Source organism: Elephas maximus, chromosome 1 (assembly GCF_024166365.1).
Source record: "Elephas maximus indicus isolate mEleMax1 chromosome 1, mEleMax1 primary haplotype, whole genome shotgun sequence".
Taxonomy (NCBI): domain Eukaryota; kingdom Metazoa; phylum Chordata; class Mammalia; order Proboscidea; family Elephantidae; genus Elephas; species Elephas maximus.
In genome coordinates, this window is record NC_064819.1 from 96423845 (window position 1) to 96446470 (window position 22626).

The 22626-nt window shown below is 48.8% G+C and overlaps 1 protein-coding gene across 2 annotated transcripts in view; it reads left to right on the forward strand.

The window, feature by feature from the left end:
- Nucleotides 1–22626, forward strand: part of ITPR3 (inositol 1,4,5-trisphosphate receptor type 3) — an 83200-nt gene that overhangs the window by 24739 nt on the left and 35835 nt on the right. For both annotated transcript variants that reach the window (XM_049890308.1, XM_049890317.1), the window contains exons 3-12: nucleotides 15099–15220; nucleotides 15863–15949; nucleotides 16611–16769; nucleotides 16964–17062; nucleotides 17380–17463; nucleotides 19850–19996; nucleotides 20239–20334; nucleotides 20937–20987; nucleotides 21181–21323; nucleotides 22477–22576. In XM_049890308.1, coding sequence (XP_049746265.1) covers nucleotides 15099–15220; nucleotides 15863–15949; nucleotides 16611–16769; nucleotides 16964–17062; nucleotides 17380–17463; nucleotides 19850–19996; nucleotides 20239–20334; nucleotides 20937–20987; nucleotides 21181–21323; nucleotides 22477–22576 — 1088 coding nt within the window. The remainder of the gene's footprint in view (nucleotides 1–15098; nucleotides 15221–15862; nucleotides 15950–16610; nucleotides 16770–16963; nucleotides 17063–17379; nucleotides 17464–19849; nucleotides 19997–20238; nucleotides 20335–20936; nucleotides 20988–21180; nucleotides 21324–22476; nucleotides 22577–22626) is intronic.

Here is a 22626-nt window from a genome sequence, read left to right on the forward strand (position 1 = left end):
CCTTCCATAGGATTGTGCTTGTTTACACCTTGTAAAAACGGTGTAGTGGCGGTGTCTGACCTCCTCTAACTTCATGAGGGGAAAAAATAATCAAGATCAACAGCTCAAGATGGATTCCTGAGGCAGAGGTCAGACATGCCTCCACCCTCCAACCTTTTTACCAATTCTGACACCAAGCCGTCCCCCGCATGGCACTCTCTACTTCTCTGCTGGGTTCCATAATTCATTACAGTGGCCACACAGACCTCACAGACAATACTCACACTTATGGGGCTTCTTAGGGAAGTAACAGGCTACAGTTCAGGATCAGATATGACTCAGGATATAGTTCTTCAATCAGGACAGTCTCCTGTCAGCCATGCCCACAGGCAGGCCTCTCTCCGGCCTCTCAGCTTCTTGGCCCCTCAGCTCAGACTCTGCCCAAATGTTACAAAACTCTTTTGGCTCTGCTGATTAAGTGCTTGGGAGGCACCCCACTGTGCCAGTAAGCCTTGGCCCGAAGGTGCTCAGCTCTCCCGCTCCATAGATCGGCATGCCCACTGTAACCGCCTTGCTCTGTGGGCCAGGAAGCCCACTGTGCTGTCTCCTGCTGGTCTCCTGGTTCAGCTGCCCCTGCTGTAGCCATTTCTCTGCTGCTGTTTCTCACTATCTCTCACTGTCTTTGGTGTTATAGCTCTCTCTCTCTGTCTTCTAGGTCTGGGAGGTCTCAGCCCAGGGCTCCCAGGTCCAGTGGATGTGCTCCACTCCTGGCTTTTCTTTATTGGTGGTAGTAGGCCCCGCTCTGCTCTAGGATTGACTGCTCTTTTAAGCCTAGTGGGATGGCAAAACCAACTAATCCCCTTGTTAGTGTTCCATGCACCTTATTTGCATGGTCCTACCCTGACAAGGATGCCATGCACCTCATTTGTATTATTAGCAATCTATCCAATCCCCTCAGTGGGCCACAAGCACCTCATTTGCATAGCTCACTGAATCATTTGGTGGAGTTACTAGAGGGGCCGTATTAATTAATTCACTGCACCACACATCCCCGTGCTCCACCCACATTCTTGTCACACTTGGTTTTGTCCCACTTAAATCACTTCCAACCCGCTGGGTGTGAAATGGCATCTTACTGTGGTTTAAATTTGCATCTCTCTGAGTACTAGGGAGGTTGAGAGTCTTTTCATATATTTATTGGCCACCTTTTGTTCTTATTCCTTTTTTCCCCTTTTTATAACAGTAATGCAAATACATGTTCTAGGATTAGGATGAAAGCAACTAACTGTCCCCTCACCCCACCCTCACCAATCTTGTCTCCTTTTTCAGAGGCAACCACTTTAGAAAATCAGACCAGGTCATTTATTCATATGGTGAAAAAGTCAAGGCATATATACAATATGCACTGAGAGTCTTGCTTCCACCCCTGTCCCTGTCCAGCCAGTTCCCTCCTTCTCTGCTGTCCCTTCAGGTCACCACTTTCTTTCATTTCTTATGTATCCCCCAGTGTTTCTTTATGCAAGTGTGAGAACATATATTCAGATTTCCCCCCTTTTCTTACACAGAGGTAGCATTCTATACACACTTTGTTCTTTGCTTTTTTACTTTGTAAACCTTACAGTGGCAGATCCTACTGGAGATCTTTCTAGAATTAGTGTGCAGAAAGCTCACTGCTCTTGCTCGCTCTCTTTTTCTCATGGCTACGCCGTGTTTCATTGTGTGGCTTTATCCTAACTTATTTAACCAGTCCCCTCTGGATGGACACTTGGGTTGCTTCCATTCTTGTGTTATTCCTGACAGGGCTACAGCGAAGACCTTTGTCCATCATCCTCTCGCACAAGCTCAGGCGCGCCCTCTGCGCATCCCCAGCAGTGGGATTGCTGAGTCAAAGGGCGGAGACGTCTGTGGTTCTCACCCATCGCGCCAGCTGCTCCCCGGTGCGCTTGTGCTGGCAATGCACAAGAGGGAGCATTCACTTTTTATTGTTTCTTTTGCTAGTCACCCCCATGTCTCCAAATGTTAATGCTTATTCTGCCGTTTTAAAACAATTTTATTGTGAGAAAAAAATACATAACAAAACATTTGCCATTTTATCCACAATTTCTTGATTTACCAATTTTAAATAGTATCTATTCATGAGGAAAACCCTCAGTGGGATGGATTGACACAATAGCCTCAGCAATGGGCTTAAATATATCACAGATGATGGAGACAGTGCAGGACTGGGCAACGTTTCGCTGTTATTCATGAAGTCTCCATGAGACGGAGCCGACTCAACAGCAATTAACGGCAACATTCATGTCCCACTAAAGCGGATGAGAACTTAGTTCACTTGCCCATTCCCTCATGCCCCCAATGCCATCCTGTTGCTGTCTTAGATTCTCCTTTCTCACCTTTAAACCCAAGTATCGTAGTTACACCTGGATTCCTTATCCCATCACCTCCTCCAGCACTCACCCCACGTCTCCCTACCAACTACTGCTGTGTGTACATTATTTTTACATCAGCAAACTGAATAACCAAATGGTTAAAATGGCAAATGTTTTGTTCTATATATATTTACCACAATAAAATAAGACTAAATAACCTTTACGTTCTGTGCCATAACCATAGCGAAGTCTTCTGTGTTTTGTTCTGTAGGTTGAGTCTAATGTTGAAAAAATTAAAAAGGGATTTTTACATGATTTTACACATGATAGTGACTGTATAACTGTATTACCTGTGCTCTGCCCTGTCATGAGGCCTCTACACTAGTGCTTTTCAACCTTGGTTGAGCAGCAGAACCATCTGGGGGTGGGGGTGGGTGTTTTAAAAACACATATTTCTGGGTGGCACGAATGGTTTGTTCTTGGCTATTAACCAAGAAGTTGGCAGTTTGAATCCACCCAGTGGCACTGCAGAAGAAAGTCCGGGCGATCTGCTTTTGTAAGATTAAACCAAAATCCAGACCCGTTGTCATCGAGTCAGTTCCGATTCGTGGCCACACTGTGGGTTACAGAGCAGAACTGCTCCGTAGGGTTTTCTTGGCTGTAATCTTTATGGAAGCAGATCGTCAGGCCTCTCTTCCATGGAGCTGCTGGGTTGTTTTTTTTTTTTTTTTACTGTGCTTTAAGTGAAAGTTTATAAATCTGTTAGTCTCTCATACAAAAACTTAATATAGACCTTGCTATGTACTCCTAGCTGCGCTTCCCCTAATGAGACAGCACACTCCTCCTTTCCACCCTGTATTCCTTGTATCCATTCGACCAGCTTCTGTCCCCCTCTGCCTTCTCATCTCGCCTCCAGACAGGAGCTGCCCACATAGTCTCATGTGTCTGCTTGAGTCACTGGGTGGTTTCAAACCACTAGCCTTTAGGTTAGTAGTTGGGTTTGTAGCCATTTGTACCACCCAGGACCTTCCCCTGAGATTATAGCCATTGAAACCCCCATGGAGTGCAGTTATACTCTGACACACAGGGGTTGCCATGAGTGGAAATTGACTTGACAGCAGTAGGCTTGGTGTTTTGGTTTAGGCCTCACCCCAGATCTGGCAAGATTTATGGGGCAGCTGAGAGTTTGTGTTTTTTAATGCTCCCCACCCTCACGCCCAGAGGATTCTCTGCAGTGGCAGCGGGCTTTTGGGGGGAGTGTTTTGCATGCCTTAGTTTCTGGTGACTGTAGACTGATGTTATATAATAAGCGAATGTCCTCTTATCTGCCGTCTCACAAGCCCTGTGCCCCCTCACCCATAGGGACATGCCCCCAGCACACATAATCCTTCCTGTAGGAAACTGCCCTGGACCCTCAGACTTTTCTCTAGGCCTTTGATGTTGTTGCTCCAGTCTCTCGAAGCTCAGTCTCCTGGCTGCCCTTGCTCCTCCCTCCTCCTCTCTGTCCTTGTGCCCCGTGGAAGGTTTGATGAGAAAGAGGGGGCTAGGCTCTGTCTTGGGTTCTGACAGGGCTGCCTTTGGACAAAGAGCACAGCACAGAAAAAACATGGAGATGTGAATGGGGTGGGGGGAACTACAAACATTTAAAGGGCCCGAATTATTTGTTCATTCATTTGTTCCATAAGCATTTTCTGATGTGTAATGTGGGCAAGGCTGTAAGGGAGGCCCCGTGTAAGAGAAAAAGACGAATCTGGAAAGTTCCACGTAGTGAGTTTCCAAGAAAGACACAGAAGGAATGGGAGCAGGGAGGAATCACTTCTGACTTCATCCTTCTACTGGGGATGCTCCAGGGCAGTGGTTTTCAAGTGCAGGTTCTGACAAATCAGTGGGTTGTAAAATCACTTTAATGGATCTCAAGCGTCATTTAAAGAATTAGATAGTAAATGAATAATTTCTCATATAAGGATCAGCACAAAGCTGGTTCCTGTGAGGCAGAAGTTAAAGATGTCCCAAATGTCCAGCTTTTCCAAACTGCTGCACCACTCCCTCCTCTCTAACATCAGCTACTCCTCTTCTCCTCAGTACTCTCCCTCTTGTCCTTGGTTTCCATAATTTGCTCCAATGTCTCACAGAACTCACAAACCTTATCAAGGAAATGGCTCACCCCGTTTTGAAGGTTGGCAAGTCCCAAATCCATGGGTCAGGTCAAGTGGCTGCAGGGGCTGATAAACCCAAGCTGGCAGATCAGACCACAGGCTGCTGGCTAACAAGGCTGCGGAAGTTGGAGAATCAGGTCAGATGATGGGCCACTGGCCCATGGGGCTGTGGAAGCTGTAGGATCCCTGAATTGGCTGGTCAGACAGCAGGCCGCTGGCTCAAGTCCTAGGAACTGGAGGTCATACAGTGACAAACTGGATGCAGGATCCAGATGCAGAGAGACAGCCCTGCCAGGGCACCCACATATATACCTTGGATGCAGGCCACACCCCAGGGAAGGGCATAACTTGAGTAAGAGTGGGACTTGAGCCACACCTTCCTGCAAGGCTGTGACTCAAGATACATCCCACACCAATCCTGCTTCATTAACAAGTAGAGGTTAGGATTTAGAGCACATAAAATGGAGGACAACCATACAATACCGTGAATCATGGACTAGCCAAGTTCACAGATAACTCCAACCATCACAGGTTCCATATAGCTTATTTGCATAGTCCCACTCAATCATTGTGTGTGAGTCAGAATCACCATGGCTAAAAAAGGGGCATATTAGGTAATTTTTTTTTTTTTTTATTAACTTTTATTGAGCTTCAAGTGAACGTTTACAAATCAAGTCAGACTGTCACATATAAGTTTATATACATCTTACTCCGTACTCCCACTTGCTCTCCCTCTAATGAGTAAGCCCTTCCAGTCTCTCCTTTCGTGACAATTTTGCCAGCTTCCAACTCTCTCTATCCTCCCATCCCCCCTCCAGACAGGAGATGCCAACACAGTCTCAAGTGTCCACCTGATATAATTAGCTCACTCTTCATCAGTATCTCTCTCCCACCCACTGTCCAGTCCCTTTCATGTCTGATGAGTTGTCTTCAGGGATGGTTCCTGTCCTGTGCCAACAGAAGGTTTGGGGACCATGACTGCCGGGATTCCTCTAGTCTCAGTCAGACCATTAAGTATGGTCTTTTTTTGAGAATTTGGGGTCTGCATCCCACTGATCTCCTGCTCCCTCAGGGGTTCTCTATTGTGCTCCCTGATAGGGCAGTCATCGATTGTGGCCGGGCACCAACTAATTCTTCTGGTCTCAGGATGATGTAGGTCTCTGGTTCATGTGGCCCTTTCTGTCTCTTGGGCTCTTAGTTGTCGTGTGACCTTGGTGTTCTTCATTTTCCTTTGCTCCAGGTGGGTTGAGACCAATTGATGCATCTTAGATGGCCACTTGTTAGCATTTAAGACCCCAGATGCCACATTTCAAAGTGGGATGCAGAGTGTTTTCATAATAGAATTATTTTGCCAATTGACTTAGAAGTCCCTTTAAACCATGGTCCCCAAACCCCCACCCTTGCTCTGCTGACCTTTGAAGCATTCATTTTATCCCAGAGACTTCTTTGCTTTTGGTCCAGTCCAATTGAGCTGACCTTCCATGTATTTGAGTGTTGTCCTTCTCTTCACCTAAAGCAGTTCTTATCTGCTAATTAATCAGTAAAAAACCCTCTCCCACCCTCCCTCTCTCCCCCCCTCGTAACCACAAAAGTATGTGTTCTTCTCAGTTTATACTATTTCTCAAGATCTTGTAATAGTGGTCTTATACAATATTTGTCCTTTTGCCTCTGACTAATTTCGCTCAGCATAATGCCTTCCAGGTTCCTCCATGTTATGAAATGTTTCAGAGATTCGTCACTGTTCTTTATCGATGCGTAGTATTCCATTGTGTGCATATTAGGTAATTCATTACACCATAGATAGGCAATAATTAGAATGCATCAAATGTAGTAAGGGTTGTTATTGTTTGATTCTTTATCCGTATCTTTTCTCTTGTTAAATATGTCCAATGAGTTTTACATTTTGGTTATTGAAGTTTTTTTATTTCTAGAAATTCTATTTTTTTCTTTTTCAGTCTACTACATCAATGATAGGAAACCCTGGTGGTATAGTGGTTAGGTGCTGTGGCTGCTAACCAAAAGTCAGCAGTTCAAATCCACCAGGCGCTCCTCGGAAACTCTATGGGGCAGTTCTACTCTGTCCTATAGAGTCTCTGTGAGTCGGAATTGACTCGATGGCAGCAGGTTTTTTTTTTTTTTTTATGTCAGTAATAGGATAATATCCATACGCCTTCAAGGAAGACGAGTTAATACGACTGTTATTCAAATTTATGCAACAACCACTAATGCTAAAGATGAAGAAATAGAAGATTTTTACCAACTTCTGAAGCCTGAAATAGATCAAACATGCAATCAAGAGGTATAGATAGTTACTGGTGATTGGAATGTGAACGTTGGAAACAAAGGAGAAGGATTAGTAGCTGGAAAATATGGCCTTAGTGACAGAAACGACTCAGGAGATTGCTTGATAGAATTTTGCAAAACCAATGACTTCTTCATTGGAAATACTGTTTTTCAACAACATAAACGACGACTATACACGCGGACCTTGCCAGAGGAAATACACAGGAATCAAACCCACTACATCTGTGGAAAAAGTCGATGGAGAACCTCAATATCATCAGTCAGAACAAGGCCAGGGGCTGACTGTGGAACAGATCATCAATTGCTCATATGCAAGTTCAAGTTGAAGCTGAAGAAAATTAAAACAAGTCCATGAGAGCCAAAATATGATCTTGAGTATATCCTACCTGAATTTAGAGACCATCTCAAGAATAGGTTTGACACACTGAACACTAATGACAGAAGACCAGGTGAGTTGTGGGATGACATCAAGGGCATCATACATGGAGAAAGCAAAAGGTCATTAAAAAAAAAAAAGACCAACATGGATGTCAGAAGAGACTCTGAAACTTCCTCGTGAATGTAGAGTAGCTAAAGTGAAAGGAAGAAATGATGAAGTAAAAGAGCTGAATAGAAGAATTCAAAGCGTGGATTGGGAAGGCAAAGTATTATAATGACATGTGCAAAGACCTGGACTTAGAAAACCAAAAGGGAAGAACACTCTTGGGCATCTGTCAAGCTGAAAGATATGAAGAAGAAATTCAAGCCTGGAGTTGAAATCTTGAAGGATTCTTTGGGCAAAAAATTGAACGATGTAGAAAGCATCAAAAGAAGATGGAAGTGAGAGACTGACTTGATTTGTAAACTTAAAGCACAATAAAAATTAAAAAAAAAAAGAAGATGGAAGCGATACACAGAGTCACTGTCCAAAAAGAATTGGTCGATGTTCAACCATTTCCGGAGGTAGCATATGATCAAGAACTGGTGGTACTGAAGGAATAAGTCCAAGCTGCACTGAAGGCATTGGCAAAAAATAAGGCTCCAAGAATTGATGGAATACCAATTGAGACATTTCAACAAATGGATGTAACACTGGAAGCGTTCATTTGTCTATACTAAGAAATTTGGAAGACTGCTAGTTGGCTAACAAATTGGAAGAGATCCATATTTGTGCCCATTCCAAATAGAAGTGATCCAACAGAATGTGGAAATCGTCAAACAATATCAAATGCAAGTAAAATTATACTGAAAATAATTCAAAAATGGCTGCAGCAGTACATCAACAGAGAACTGCCAGAAATTCAAGCTGGATTTAGAAGAGGATGTGGAATGAGGGATGTCATTGCTGAAAGCACAGAACACCAGAAAGATGTTACCTGTGTTTTATTGACTATGCAAAGGCATTCAGCTGTGTGTATCATAACAAATTATGGATAATGTTACAAAGAATGGGAATTCCAGAACACTTGTGCTCATGCAGAACCTGTCCGTAGACCAAGAGGCAGTTGTTCAAACAGAACAGGTAAGGTAGGTGCCAGGGTTGCATCCTTTCACCAGACTTATTCAAATCTGATAAGCCTATATGAAGAAGAACGTGGCATCGGGATCGGAGGAAAACTCATTTACAACCTGCGATATGCAGATGACACAACCTTGCTTGCTGAAAGTGATGAGAACTTGACGCACTTACTGATTAAGATCAAAGAGTACAACCTTTGGTATGGATTACACCTCAACATGAAGAAAACAAAAATCCTCACAACTAGACCAATTAGCAACATCATGGTAAATGGAGAAAAGACTTAAGTTGTCAAGACTTTTGTTTTACTTGGATCCACAATCAACGCCCATGGAAGCAGTAGTCACAAAATTATTGAGTTGGGCAAATCTGTTGCAAAAGACCTCTTTAAAGTGTTAGAAAGCAAAGATATCACCTTAAGAACTAAGGTGGGCCTGCCCTAAGCTATGATATTTTCAGTCACATTATAGCATGCAAAAGCTGGACAATGAATAAGGAAGACTAAGAATTGATGCCTTTGATTTATGGTATTGGCAAAGAATATTGAATTTACCATGGACTTCAGGAGAACGAACAAAATATGTCTTGGAAGAAGTACAGTCAGAATGCTCCTTAGAAAGGAAGATGATGGACTTCTTATCAGGAGGGAGCGGTCCCTGGAAAAGGACATCATGCTTAGTAGAGGGTCAGTGAAAAAGAGGAAGACCCTCAAAAAGATGAATTGACATAGTGGCTGCAACAATGGGCTCAAACAGCAGCGATTGTGAGGAGGGTGCAGCACCTTGCAGTGTTTCGTTCTGTTGTACATAGGGTCTCCATGAGTCAGAACCAACTCGACAGCACCTGACAACACGTCAATGAAAAAAAATTTTTTTTTATTGTGGTGAAAATATACCTAAGAAAACATATGCTGTCTCAACAATTTAATTTCTACATGTCCAATTCAGTGACATTGATTATATTCTTCCAGTTGTGCAAACCATTCACTCTATCCTTTTCCAAATCATTTCATCACATTAACATAAGCCCCCTAAGCAAAAATTCTCCCTCCCTCCTTGGAAACTACTGATAATCTTTGATTTCGATGTTTGCTTATTTCATATAAGTGGAATCATACAATATTTGTCCTTTCATGACTGGCTTATTTCTCTCAGCACGATGTGTTTAAGATTCACGTTACGGCATGCATCAGTACTTAATTTGTCTTTATGGCTGAATAGTATTCCATTCTATGTATATACCACATTTTGTTTATCCATTCACCTGTTGATGGATGTTTTGGTTGTTTCTACATTTTGCCTATTGTGAAAAGTGCTGCAGTGAATGTTGGTACACAGGTTTAACTTTTCTATTATACTTTATTTTTTAGAGAAGTTTTAGATTTACAGAAAATTTGTTCCTTCACACAGTCTCCCGTTATTAACATCTTGCCTTAGTGTGTGTATCTGTTACAATTGATGTCCATATCTGAAGCCTCTGCAAGTCTGTTTCTAGTGTTTGTTATGGGAGCTGTTCTCCCTCATGCTGTCTAGTTCCCAAGTGTTCCTCGTTATCACTGATTGTATACTGGTTATTGCACTTGAAAATTTTTATACATGTAATTGTGTACTAGGGTGACGGTACCTTCCTCCAGAGAGGATCTGCGTATCCTAATACAGACTCCTGGGGTATTACCAGTAAGAGACCACTTAAAACCACACTCAGCTTTGAGGTTTCCTGAACCACCTGGGACAATTCCTACAGTGTTCTAGTTCCCTGTAGGGGCTGTTCTACCCTGGATTCAGTGTTCCCATGAGAGTGTAGCACTTTTGGGGACTCAGCTTATTGAATGGATTAGACTCTCCACCTTCTGTGGACCTGGGCTGAGATTCCTGCCACTATCCCCTGGTGAAGCTGTTAAAATAAAAGTTCAGGTTTCTGGAATCAACAAATGCCTTCAGGGCAAAAGTAGTTTGGGTGTGTTTTATCTCCTTTGTTTCCTGTTTGATTTATGTTTTGGCTGGATAGTTCCTCATTGTTTTGCCAATTCTTTAAGAAGTTTTAAAATAATGTCATTTTTTTTTTTTACATCTGGCTGTTTTAGTTGTTTTGTGCAGGTGGTTGGTCTGAACAGATTACAACCGTGGTTCTCAGCCCTGGCCTACCCAGGGCCTGGCCACCATTACCAGGGACAGGAAGCAGTGGTGACCTAAAATGTTTGTCTTAGGTGGTTCTAGGAAACCCTGCTGGCGTAGTGATTAAGTGCTACGGCTGCTAACCAAAGGGTCGGCAGTTCGAATCCTCCAGGCACTCCTTGGAAACTCTATGGGGCAGTTCTACTCTGTCCTGTAGGACCGCTATGAATTTGAATTGACTCCACGGGCACTGGGTTTGGTTTGGTTTTTTGTTAGGTGGGTCAACGTCAGAAAAGCTTGAGAACCCTTGTTCGAGGGTGACCTGGGGCAGTCCCTGTCTCTTTCTCTCTTTTCCCCTCTCTGGGTTAGGAGTGGAGTGGGGATCATGGGCTGTGCGTAGATCCACTAGCTGACTATCTCCAAGGCCTTCAGGCTCCTGGCCTCGCTTCCCTCCCCTGACTCCCGGCCCACTCAGACTCAGACCCTAGACCTCTCCCACCCCTGGTCTCAGCTCGCCAGGCCTGACGGGTGACTGGCCAGCTCCCCACCTCTCCTGCCTGACACCATCTCCCCGGCCCCCACGCTTGCTGCCTGTCAGGAGGGTCTCCATCCAGTTCCCAGACCCCTCATGTCCTTTTCCACTTCTTGCTGTTCCCTCCACTTGCAGTGCCTCATCCCTCTTCCTTCCTTCAAAGCTAAATCCAAGCCTCACCTGGTTTTAGAAGAGGGAGTCATTTCTAGATTCATGTATTCACCCAGCAGGCATTTACTGGGGACACAGTGATTAGTCCAACATGACCTTGTTGCCTGCTTCTCAGAGTCTGGCGAGGGAGGCCAAAACCAAATGGGTCAGCCTATCAGACCCAGAGCCCCTTAATATTATGAAAAGAAGTTCATAAATAATAAGCCTTCCCACATACGTATTTCTCTAATATGAAATGGGAAGATCCAGGGCTCAGTCTGAGTGAACCTGGAGCCTATGCTACAAAAGGAGAAACAAAATATATAATAAAGCAACATCTATTTTAGAAGTATATGTTGGGCAGAACCAGAAGACCCCAGGAAGCAGGCAGATGCCTGCCTCTGTTATGGCAGAGTCGTGGTGAATATGACGGCCCTAAGTGCAGCTGCAGCCATGAGTGGCTGCGAGTAACGTATTTTCTGGCGAAAAACTTTTGGTCAAGTTTGAACAAAACAAAGGATAGTCTTCTTTTAGTTTTTCTGTTTTCTAATTTTATTGTGGTGAAATATATATCACAAAACATTTACCATTTCAACCATTATTATATGTACAATTCAGTGACGTTAATTATGTATACCGTGTTGTGCTACCGTCAGCCCCTGTTGCCACATTTTTTCATCGCCCTAAACAAAAACTCAGTATCCCTTAAGCACTACCTCCCCACGCCCCCTCCCACATACTCCTGGCATTCACAAATGAGATTTGGTGTCTATGCATTTGCCTATTCTAGACCCCTCATAAATGGGATCGTACAATAGTTGCCCTTTTGTGTCTGACTTATTTCACTCAGCTTGATGTTTTCCGGGTTCATCTGTGTTGTAGCATGTTTCAGGACTTCATTTTCTTTATGACTGAATAATACTCCATTGTATGTATATGCCAGGTTTTGTTTATTCATTCGTCTGTTGAGGGACACTTGGGTTGTTTCCACCTTTTGGCTATTATGAATAATGTAGCAGTAAACATTGGTGTACCTGTATTGGGTTTGAGTCCCTGTCTCCAGGTCTCTTGGGTATATACCTAGGAGTGTAATGGCTTGGGCCATATGGCAGTTCAGTGTTGAACTTTTTAGGAATCACCAGACTTTTCCACAGTGGCTGCACCATTTTACATTCCCACCAGTAAGGCATGAGGGTTCTAATTTCTCCACCTCCTCACCAACACTTGTTATTTTCTGTTTTTCTGATAATAGCCATCCTAGAAAACCTGATGGCATAGTGGTTAAGCTCTTGGCTGCTAACCAAGAGGTTGGTGGTTTGAATCCACCAGCTGCTCTGAAGGAGAAAGATGTAGCAATCTGTTTCTGTAAAGATTAAACCCAAACCCACGGCTGCGAAGTCAATCCGACTCATAGAGACCCTGTAGAACGCAGAAGAACTGCCCCGTAGGGCTTGCAAGGCTATGTATCTTTACGGAAGCAGACCGCCACATCTTTCTCCCGAGTAGCTGGTGGGTTCAACCTGCCAACCTTTTGGTTAACAACCGATTGCTTTAGATCACTGTACCATCAGGGCCCCTTCTGTAAAGATTACAGCCTTGGAAACCCTATGGGGCACTTCAGCTCTGTCCTATAAGGTCACTGTGAGTTGGAACTGCAGTGGGTTAGGTTGGATTTTTTTGAGTGGGAGTGAAGTGTTCTCTCATTGTGGTTTTGATTTGCATTTCCATAATAATTAATAACATCGAGCATCTTTTCATGTGCTTGTTGACATTTGTGTATGTTCTTTGGAGACATGTCTATTCAAGTTCTTTGCCCATTTTTTGATTGGGTTGTTTGTCTTTCTTTTGGTGTTCTCTCAGTTTATATTGGAGTTGCATTCCTGGAAAAGCCAATGTTTACTAAAACCGGTTAAAAAATACTTTGTGTTTATGTGTGAAACTCTGGGCCCGGAGCTTTGCCAGCAGGTTTTCCACCTGCCAATGTGTGTGACAGGACCTTTGTGGTTAGCAGGATGTTGGACAATTCTAAATGCCAGCTGTGATCTCAATCACTGGGACAATTAAAGAACCCCCTTTCCAAAGTACCCCCTGGTGTGACTCCACTTCCCCCCTTCCACTCCTGTTGGGAACCTCTGAACTCAAACAAAACAAAACAAAACAAAACAAAAAAAAGGCATGAGATAAATGTGGTGATCGGCGCAGGAGAGCCCTGGAAACGCTGACCCAGACTGAAGAAGCAGGAGGACTTCCTGGAGGTGGTGACGCATCAGCTGCATCTAGAGAGCTGGGCAGAACCCTGCAAACGCATACTCTCTCCAGCTGCAAAAATGTGTTGCCCACTCACATGATACCCACCCGTCCCATCTGCTTTTGCAATTGCCACTTTTCCCCTGTCTCTTATTCAAGGAAGTTCTGTCTTCCCTGGTGTTTGACTCACCTGTTTTCTTCCCATTGGCACCAAGAGGACTCTGCCTACCCTTGGGCTAGATGGAAAATTCAGTTTTGCTTTTAGTTGCCAGGGGCTTGGTGACCAGCTTTGACAGGGGTAGGGGGTGGGAGGCACAGTCTTCCTTCTAGAGGGTAGATGAAGGCCATGAAGGAAGGGGCTCCCTGTCTACGTGACATTCTCCCCCAGTTGCCCACCCCACCCCCAGACCTCCCAGCATGACTGTCTTTCTCCTGTGCAGCATGGTACTAGAGCACAGTGCAATCATGGAATCACAGAACGGCAACGGAAGAGGGATCTCAGAGACCACTGAGTCCAACTCCTTGCCTAGGGTGTGACTTCCTCCTGTGACAGGGAACTCATTACCTCACAACACAGCTGCAGTCGCCCATTCCAGCATTTCACCGTGACCCAGAATCCTTGATCCCCTTCCATCACACTTTGTAATAGGATTTTCCAATACCTGCCTCCTTTTGATATGTAGAAAAATCTGACACCCTTTCTGGAATTTGGGATTATGAAAATGGTAGGTGTTTTATCTGCTTTTTGGCATGAAATTGTAATAGTGGACACGTTTCTACTCCCTTGAATTTTGATATGCTCTGTCTGAGGTTGAGTTCTCTAGAAGCAGAGCCTAAGTGGGGGATTCTTATGGGAGTGAATTATTGAGGAGGGGTCCCAGGGGAAGAGAGTGCAGAAACCATGGAAGGAGGAGAAAAAACCAAGTGAGGATGTGGTTTCAAGTGAAGATAAGCCTTTGCCTGATCCCACAGGGAGCTCTGGAGTGTGAATCGCACCACAGATGGTTCCCTCGAGAGGCTGAGCTGTGATATGCCTGCATTAGTCATTGGATCTGGGCTGCCCTCTTGAGAGGGGGTGCGTAACTTCCCAGGCATCTCTGGGGAAGATGGCTTCCACTGGTGAAGGCAGTGGTCCAAAGAGGGATGCAGGTGTGAGCTGTCAGTAGCCAATGCCCACAGTAGCTGGGCACAGACAGGGCGTAGGAGTGGGGTGACAACTACCAGTTGCCGCTGGGTCGTTCCTGACTCATGGTGACCCCCTGTGTGTCAGAGTAGAACTGTGCTCACTAGGGTTTTCAGTGGCTGATTTTTCAGAAGTAGATCACTGGGCCTTTCTTCTGAGGTACCTCTGGTGGATTTGAACCACCAACCTTTGGATTCGCAGCTGAGCGCATTAACTGTTTGCACCACCTAGGGACTCTGGGGGGTCTCAACAGCCTGTGATAAACCCCCTGCGGGGAAGGGAGGGACACATGTCCACCTCCCAGCTGAGATCCAGTGTTCTTCAACCTGCTCTGGGACTTCCCATTTTACTCAGCGTCACCCAGGCTGCTCCACATTCAATGCGTTTCTCACACCACTTCCTCTCCACCCTGTAGTAGTGCAGAGGGGTGAGGAGCGATTGGGGAGCAGAGGTGGAATCCATCGAGGGCTGGGATTTGGGGGCAGAGCTGCAGGCGGGATTTTTCCACGGAGGGCCCTGAGCTTGGGATGACCTATTCTCTGTCCCTCGGCCCTCCCTACCTGCAGACTGCCTCTTCAAGGTGTGCCCCATGAACCGCTACTCAGCCCAGAAGCAGTACTGGAAGGCCAAGCAGACCAAGCAGGACAAGGAGAAGATTGCTGACGTGGTGCTGCTGCAGAAGTTGCAGGTGTGTGCATGTGTGCAGGTGTGCACTTGTCTGTACGAATGGGGGACCTGGGGGCACACACAGGGCCACTGCTCGTCAGAGCCAGCAGGGAGCCAGGAAACGGCACGAAGCACATCCCTGCCAGGGCTGGGCAGGGGCAGGGGTCCTGTTTTGGGGCATCAGGAGTCTGGTGAGATGGGGGTAGTGAAGCACAGCTTTAGGTTGTGTGCTAGGGTGTTAGGAGGTGTAAGGGGGCTTAAGGTCCTGCTGGCATGCACCTTCCAGGGGGATGGCATGGGGCTTGGGAGAGGGATTTGGCTTCCTGGCTGGCCCCTCCCTGCTCTGGGCCTCAGTTTTCAAGGCTGTGGCCTTTCAGAAGCAGATTGCCAGGCCTGTCTTCCAAGGGGCCTCTGGGTGGGTTCCAGCCACTAGCGTTTCAGCTAGTAACCTAGTGCTTAACCGTTTGTGCCACGCAGGGACTGTTTCTCGTCAATAGCTAGAGAGAGTGGGCTAGATGGTCTCCGAGGGCCACTCTGGGTACAGTGCCGGGGGCTGGGGTGGGGCTTCAAGGTGTTCTGGAGTTTGGCATGTGTGTGTGCATGGTGGGGATGTCTCCCTGCCGGCTCCTGAGCCTGCCCCTCACCCTTGCGTGTGTCTGCACAGCATGCAGCCCAGATGGAGCAGAAGCAGAACGACACGGAGAACAAGAAGGTGCATGGGGACGTCGTGAAGTACGGCAGTGTGATCCAGGTGAGACAGCATGCCATATCTCTCCTCTCTCCTCCCCTCTCCCTGCCCAGGAGCCCTGGGCTGGAGGTGGATGAGGGCAAGGGAGCCAGCAGACATACGCTCTGTGTGTGTGTGTGTGTGTGTGTGTTCGTCCAAATGGGGGGCTCCTGCACAGCCTTTGTGACTGTGTATCTGACTCTGTGTCCCTGGCTGTGTGTGGCCTGCATAGCTGTGTCCTTGGGTGTGTGTTTTGCACGGTGGTCATGAGCACATATTCAGGAGCCACGCCATCTGGGTTCAGATCTCGACTCTGCTCCTCCTTAATTATGTGGCCTTGGGCAAGTTACTTAACTTCCCGGTGCCTCTGTTTCCCCATCTGTAAAATCAGGCCAATAACAGTACTTCCCTCTTGGGGTTGTTGTGAGGTTACATGAGCTAAAACATGCGATGTACTTCGAACAGTGCTAGCTTCTCTTTAGTGGTCACCTGGGGGCCAGCTGGGCAGTCACATTGGTGTGTGATTATATGTGTGGCTGTGTGGGTCTTAGTCTGTGGCTGTGGGTCTGACACGAGGTGTGTCAAGGCTGTGACCCAGGGCCCAGTGGGGTGTCCCCTAGTGTCCTTCCCTCATGGGCTGGCCTCCGGTGGCCCTGGCCCTCAGCTCATCCCACCTGATCCCCAGCTCCTGCACATGAAGAGCAACAAGTACCTGACTGTGAACAAGCGGCTGCCGGCCCTGCTGGAGAAGAATGCCATGCGGGTGACGCTGGACGCCACGGGCAACGAGGGCTCCTGGCTCTTCATCCAGCCCTTCTGGAAGCTGCGGAGCAATGGGGACAATGTGAGGGCAGGGTCGGGGGAGGGGCCTGGAATGGAAGGGGCAATAACTTCCAGAGGGGGCTTCTTCCGTGTGGGGACAGGATGAGGTCATGCCCATTTTTTAGGGGGCAGACCGAGGCCCAGAGAGAGGCATGGAGGTCAGGCAATGGGAAGGTGGCGCATGGTGAGAGACCATGCGCCACCTGCCTCCCATAGGTGGTCGTGGGGGACAAGGTGATCCTGAACCCTGTCAACGCCGGGCAGCCTCTACACGCCAGCAATTACGAGCTCAGTGACAATGCTGGCTGCAAGGAGGTGAGTGGACGCCCTTCAGGGGAGGGAGGTCCACACACCTGAGGGCATAGACGCCCCTCCCCACCCCACCAGGCTGTCTGCCCTCAACCCCATCTGGCCCCAGTGGATGAGATGGACCTCATTGCTCCCTGACCTGTCCCCCCAATGTTTGTTCCCCATTCTCCAGCCCTTAGGCTGGCAGCCCTGAGGTGGAGCTGGGCTGGGAGCATGGGGCCTGGGCTGGTTCCTTCTCCAACCCACAGCTGGGCCGTCAGCACTGCTCACCTCCCAATGCCTGGGGTTGGCCTTGTCTTATGGGTCTCTCCACCTCCCCCTAGGTCAACTCTGTAAACTGCAACACCAGCTGGAAGATCAACCTGTTCATGCAGTTCCGGGACCACCTGGAGGAGGTGTTGAAAGGGGTAAGGACTGAGAGCACCCCCTACCACCTGCTGGCTGCCCAGCCCCTCCCCCACAAATCCCTCTCTCTGTCTTCTCAGCTCTGGTCCCTGTCTAGCCCTCCCAGCCATACCCTACCCCCACCCCTGGCTCTGCATATCTTCATCCCGCCTCACCCCCTGCAGGGCCCCTTCTCTTGTCCCTGGCCTCATAACCCTCTCCACTCTCTCCCAGATCTGGCTGACCTCAGTTTTCTCTCTCGTTAAGGGGGTGTCGATGGGCTGGGGTCCTTTCCCCCACTCCTGCTCCATAGATCTTTGCCTTGTGCCCTCTTTGAGGCTGTCCCATCTGCCCAGGGTTCCAGACATGCTAGCATGGGCACTAGGGGAGAAGGGGAAGGGATGAGCCTGTGGGGAGCAGGGTGGGCTGGGAAAGACCACCAGAAGGACTTGGGGGGGGGACCAGATCAGAGGGCAGAGGGCTGTGGGGGCACTGGAGAGACCATCTGAGAAACCCTGAAAACCAGACTTGGGGGCAGAGAGGAACATTTAGAGGTTTCCTAAGTGGGGCTGCAGAGGATGAAACCCGCCTGTTGGGGTGCAGTGTGGGTGGTTTTGTGGAGGGGCAGGTGGGAGGGCAGATCCGGGGGATGGCAGGGAGGGTGGGGCTCATCAGCTAGGGGCACAGGCAGGTACACCTGTCTGTGACACCTGTTAGAGGGACAGGCCACATGCCAAGAGCAGCCCTGAGGAGGCGCCCATGTTCACTGCACCCTCCCCTTCTCAGAAGCCTGCAGTGGCTCCCTCAGCCCTCCTGCCTCAGCCAGGCTGCTGCCAGACTTTCCTGCCCCCCATCACCTGCCCAGACACAACTCCCTTTGCCCTCCTTGTCCCCCCCGCCCCCACCCCAATCTCCCAGGCTGTTTCCTGTCCTCCCATGCTCTGCCCAAATGCCTTCTCCCTCCCTCCCTCCCTCCCTCCCTCCGTTTAAGCCTGTGCATAGTCCCCACATCAGTCAAGGCTCAGCCCACAGGCCACCTCCTCCCAGAAACCTTCCCTGATTGCACATTCCTGCCCTGAATCTGGGCGGCACTTAGAAAATGCAGCATCACTTGGGCCAAATCCCATGGTACTGTCTAGAGTGGTTTCTGGTGAATCTGTCACGACTCTGCAGTTAGATTCCACACAATTCAGGAGCAGGATTTTCGTGTACAGGGCCCATGGCTTTCTTGCTCTCACCCCACACTACCTGGGCATGTAAGTCACTAGGCTCTGCCGTAGTAACTGACCCAAACTGTGTATCTTCTTGCCTTCCTGCCTTCCTTCCCGACTGCCTTCCATCCTTCCATCCTTCCCTCCCTCCCTCCCTCCTTCCCTCCCTCTCCTTCCTTTATTCACTCACTCATGCATCCATTCCACAGATTACTTACTCTATGTCCAACACTGTGTTCAGTTGTTAGGGAAGACAGGTAATGCTGTTGGCAGTAAGAATGGCTGCGGCAGCCCTGTATTGCGACCTGGCTGGGTACAGGCTCGCTGTGGGAGGAAGCATGGTGGAAAGATTAGCATCTCCCTCTGCCACTAGTTACGTGACCCTGGGCCAGGCACTTACCTTCTCTGTCCTGAGCTTTTCCCCCCTTAAATGGGAATAATGATGTAAATTCCGGAGGGCTAGTGTGAGGAAAATTCATGTAAAGTGCTCTGCACCGTAGCGAGCCCGTGGTTAAGTGTGCAATATTACTTTTTTTTATACATATTATCACAGCCCTCACATTTTTTGCAAGGTAGGTCATAGTATTCCCATATTATAGAAGTACTGAGGCTTAGAGATGTTAAGAGACTTGCAAGAGTTACACGGCTCCTAAGTGCAGAGCCACGATCCAAACTTGGTCTCTATCTGGAGCCGTGAAGACGAACCGGCCATGGCCCCCACCCTCCAGCTGCCCCAGTCCAGCAGGGAAGCAAAAGGAACATGCACAGACTACTGATATTCAGGCAGAAAGGGCCCCAGGAGGAGGGCAGCCATGGGCCTGGGAGACCCGAGGAGTGGGAGATCCCGTCTTCCTTTGTGGCAAGGGTGACTTGAATCGGCTTTTAAAGGTCAGGCAGGGCTTCCAGAGGGCAAATAGGGGAGGAGATTGAAGGCGGGTATGAACATGGGAACTTAGGGAGGGCTCTGGGCAAGAGTCCTGCCCAAACTATCTGGAGGTTTGGGATTTGGGGACTGGGCACAGCGCCCAGCTGAGGTGCTGGCCTCTGCTCTGGCTGCCCTCTGGGGGGGTCCAGCTCCATTCTCACCCTCTGCTTGCTGGCAGTGGCCTGCATCTAAGTCAGGTAGGGGTGGCCTCTGCGAGGATCCTTGAGCCTGAGGGGCCATGTTGGCCGCATGCCCACACCCCTCTGCCTGCAGGGAGATGTGGTGCGGCTGTTCCACGCAGAGCAGGAGAAGTTCCTGACATGTGACGAGTACAGGGGCAAGCTGCAGGTGTTTCTGCGCACCACGCTTCGCCAGTCCGCCACCTCGGCCACCAGCTCCAACGCCCTCTGGGAGGTGGAGGTCAGAGCCCAGCCCTTACCCAACCTTTGGCCTTCTCTCCACCCTCGGACCCTATCCACACTCGGACTCTTCCTCACACCCTGGAGAGTGGAGGTCTACCCCCATCTCTCCTCTGAGCCTCTGTGGACCAAGGGGCCAGGGATGGTCCAGGTCCCCCCCCTGCCCCTAGATCTCCAGGGGCTTGAGCTCCCCTTGCCGGGCCAGCCTCTCCTTCCTGCCTCACCTCTGACCACTCCCCCCAGGTGGTCCACCATGACCCCTGCCGTGGAGGAGCTGGCCACTGGAATGGCCTGTACCGCTTCAAGCACCTGGCCACAGGCAACTACCTGGCTGCTGAGGTGAGCAGGGAGGCAAAGGGGATTCTGGGAGCACAGGCTGTGTGTGTGCACAGGTGGGCATGCCCCGTACCAGTGTGCCCAGGGCCTGGCTGTACACATAGGTGTGCATGTATCTGCACACACAGGCCCATGTGCTACACACAGACCCTTGTTTATTTGCCCTCATGCATTTATTTAGCAGATGTTATTAAATAATGCATGAGTGTAAATAAGCCTAATAAATATTACTGAGCACCTATTATGTGCCAGGTACTATTCTAGGTGCTGGGATACAGCAGTGAACAAAATTCCCAGCCCTTGTGGAACTTACATTGTACGTTCATGTCTGTCTATATGTGCACAGGCTTGTGTGTACAGGGGGCACTTCTGTGTGTGTGTGTGTTGGTGTGTATATGTATGTGTTGGGGTATATGTTCGTTTGTGGGCCTACAGAGACTGGTTATGAAGGGAAAGGCCTGGGAGCTCCCCCAGGAGTGACATGGGCTTTGAGGGAGAATGGGGACTATCTGTCCTGGCCCAGGGCTATGCGGGCTTTGTTTTGGGATGGGGTCATGTGGGTGTAGCTTGTGTCCAGCAGCTCCTCCCCATCGTGTCATATCCAGGAGAACCCCAGCTACAAGGGCGATGCCTCGGATCCCAAGGCAGCAGGAACGGTGAGGACCAAAGCAAGAGCCCAGGGCCAGGGGAAGAGTGACCATGAGCCTGCCACAGGGGTGGGCAGGGGCAGGGGGACCATGAAACCTGGGAGATGGGCTGGAAGGAGAATGCTCCTCAGGTGGGATCCCAGGTGGTTGTGGAGGGTCTAGGGGAGGGGTGCTTCTGGCTGAGTTGAGGTCCTCACCTCAGGGTGCCCAGGGCCGTGCAGGTCGCAGGAACGCTGGGGAGAAGATCAAGTACCGCCTGGTGGCTGTGCCCCATGGAAACGACATTGCCTCTCTCTTTGAGCTGGACCCCACCACTTTGCAGAAAACTGACTCATTTGTGCCCCGGTGGGTATGCACCATGTGACTGGGAGCTCACCAGGGTGCCCAGGCTGGACCATCCTGTCCCACATCCCCCACTCCTCTGTCTTCCTGAGATCCTTTGGCCTTGGGGTCCTTGCATGTCTAGCTCCTTGGGGGTCCAGCTCTGCAACCTAAGGGCAGCTGGCTATCTCTGAGCACATCTTGTGTCCCCGGCAGTGGGCTCTGCACATGGCTGGGCCTTGGGCTTGCTGCTTTATCAAATGCCTTCTCTTAAGGGTCATTGATCCTACTTGGTCTGGGTATTCAGGCACAGCTGCATGACAGAGTACAGCAGCAGCAGGATCCATTGATTGACCTCCCTGACCTTTAGGGTCCCTGCCAGCCAACCCTGAGATTCTAGAATCCGTCATCTACAAACTTCCTGGGGGTGAATCTAGGCCTTAGCATTTACTACCTGTGTGAACGAACTCAGGCAGATTACTCGATCACTCTGCCTCTGCTTCCTCATCACAAAGTGGAATTATCAAGTCTATCCATCAACAGGAAACCCTGGTAGTGTAGTGGTTAAGAGCTACAGCTGCTAACAAAAAGGTCAGCAGTTCGAATCCACCAGGTGCTCCTTGGAAACTCTACGGGGCAGTTCTACTCTGTCCTATAGGGTCGCTATGAGTCGGAATTGACTTGACGGCCGTGGGTTTTATGGGACCCATCAACAGGGCTGTTGAGAGAATTAATTGAGTCAATACAGGCCACAATCCCTTACCTGAAACTCTTGGGGCCAGGTCCATTTGGGAATTCAGATTGTTTTTCACTTCAGAAAGGGAATGCACGCTGTATATTTCACCATCAAAGATGAGGCTATTTCTGTTTTGCAATGTACGCATCTTGACGCTAAAAGGGAAAAAGAGTCTAAAAAGAGCCTCATTTGTCCAAATGAATTTTGGTCCCAAGTTTACAAATGGGCTTTGGGTTTTGGAGCATTTCGAGGGTTGGAGGTGTAGCTAGGCATGTGGGCCTGTGTAAGTACAGTGGTTAGAACAGGGCCTGGGTGTTGTGTTTGTTTTGGTGGCTCTCTCTGGCTTCTGGCTCCCCACGGCCAGTGAGGGCCTCAGGTGAGGTGGAAGGCGTGAAGCTGTGGGGTGCACTCCCGAGCCCCTGCCCTCCGCTCTGCCTGCAGGAACTCGTACGTCCGTCTGCGGCACCTCTGCACCAACACGTGGATCCAGAGCACAAATGTGCCCATCGACATCGAGGAGGAACGGCCCATCAGGCTCATGGTGCGGCTGCTGGGCAGGGCGTGGGTGGGGCGGGCCGAGCCTGTCCTGGC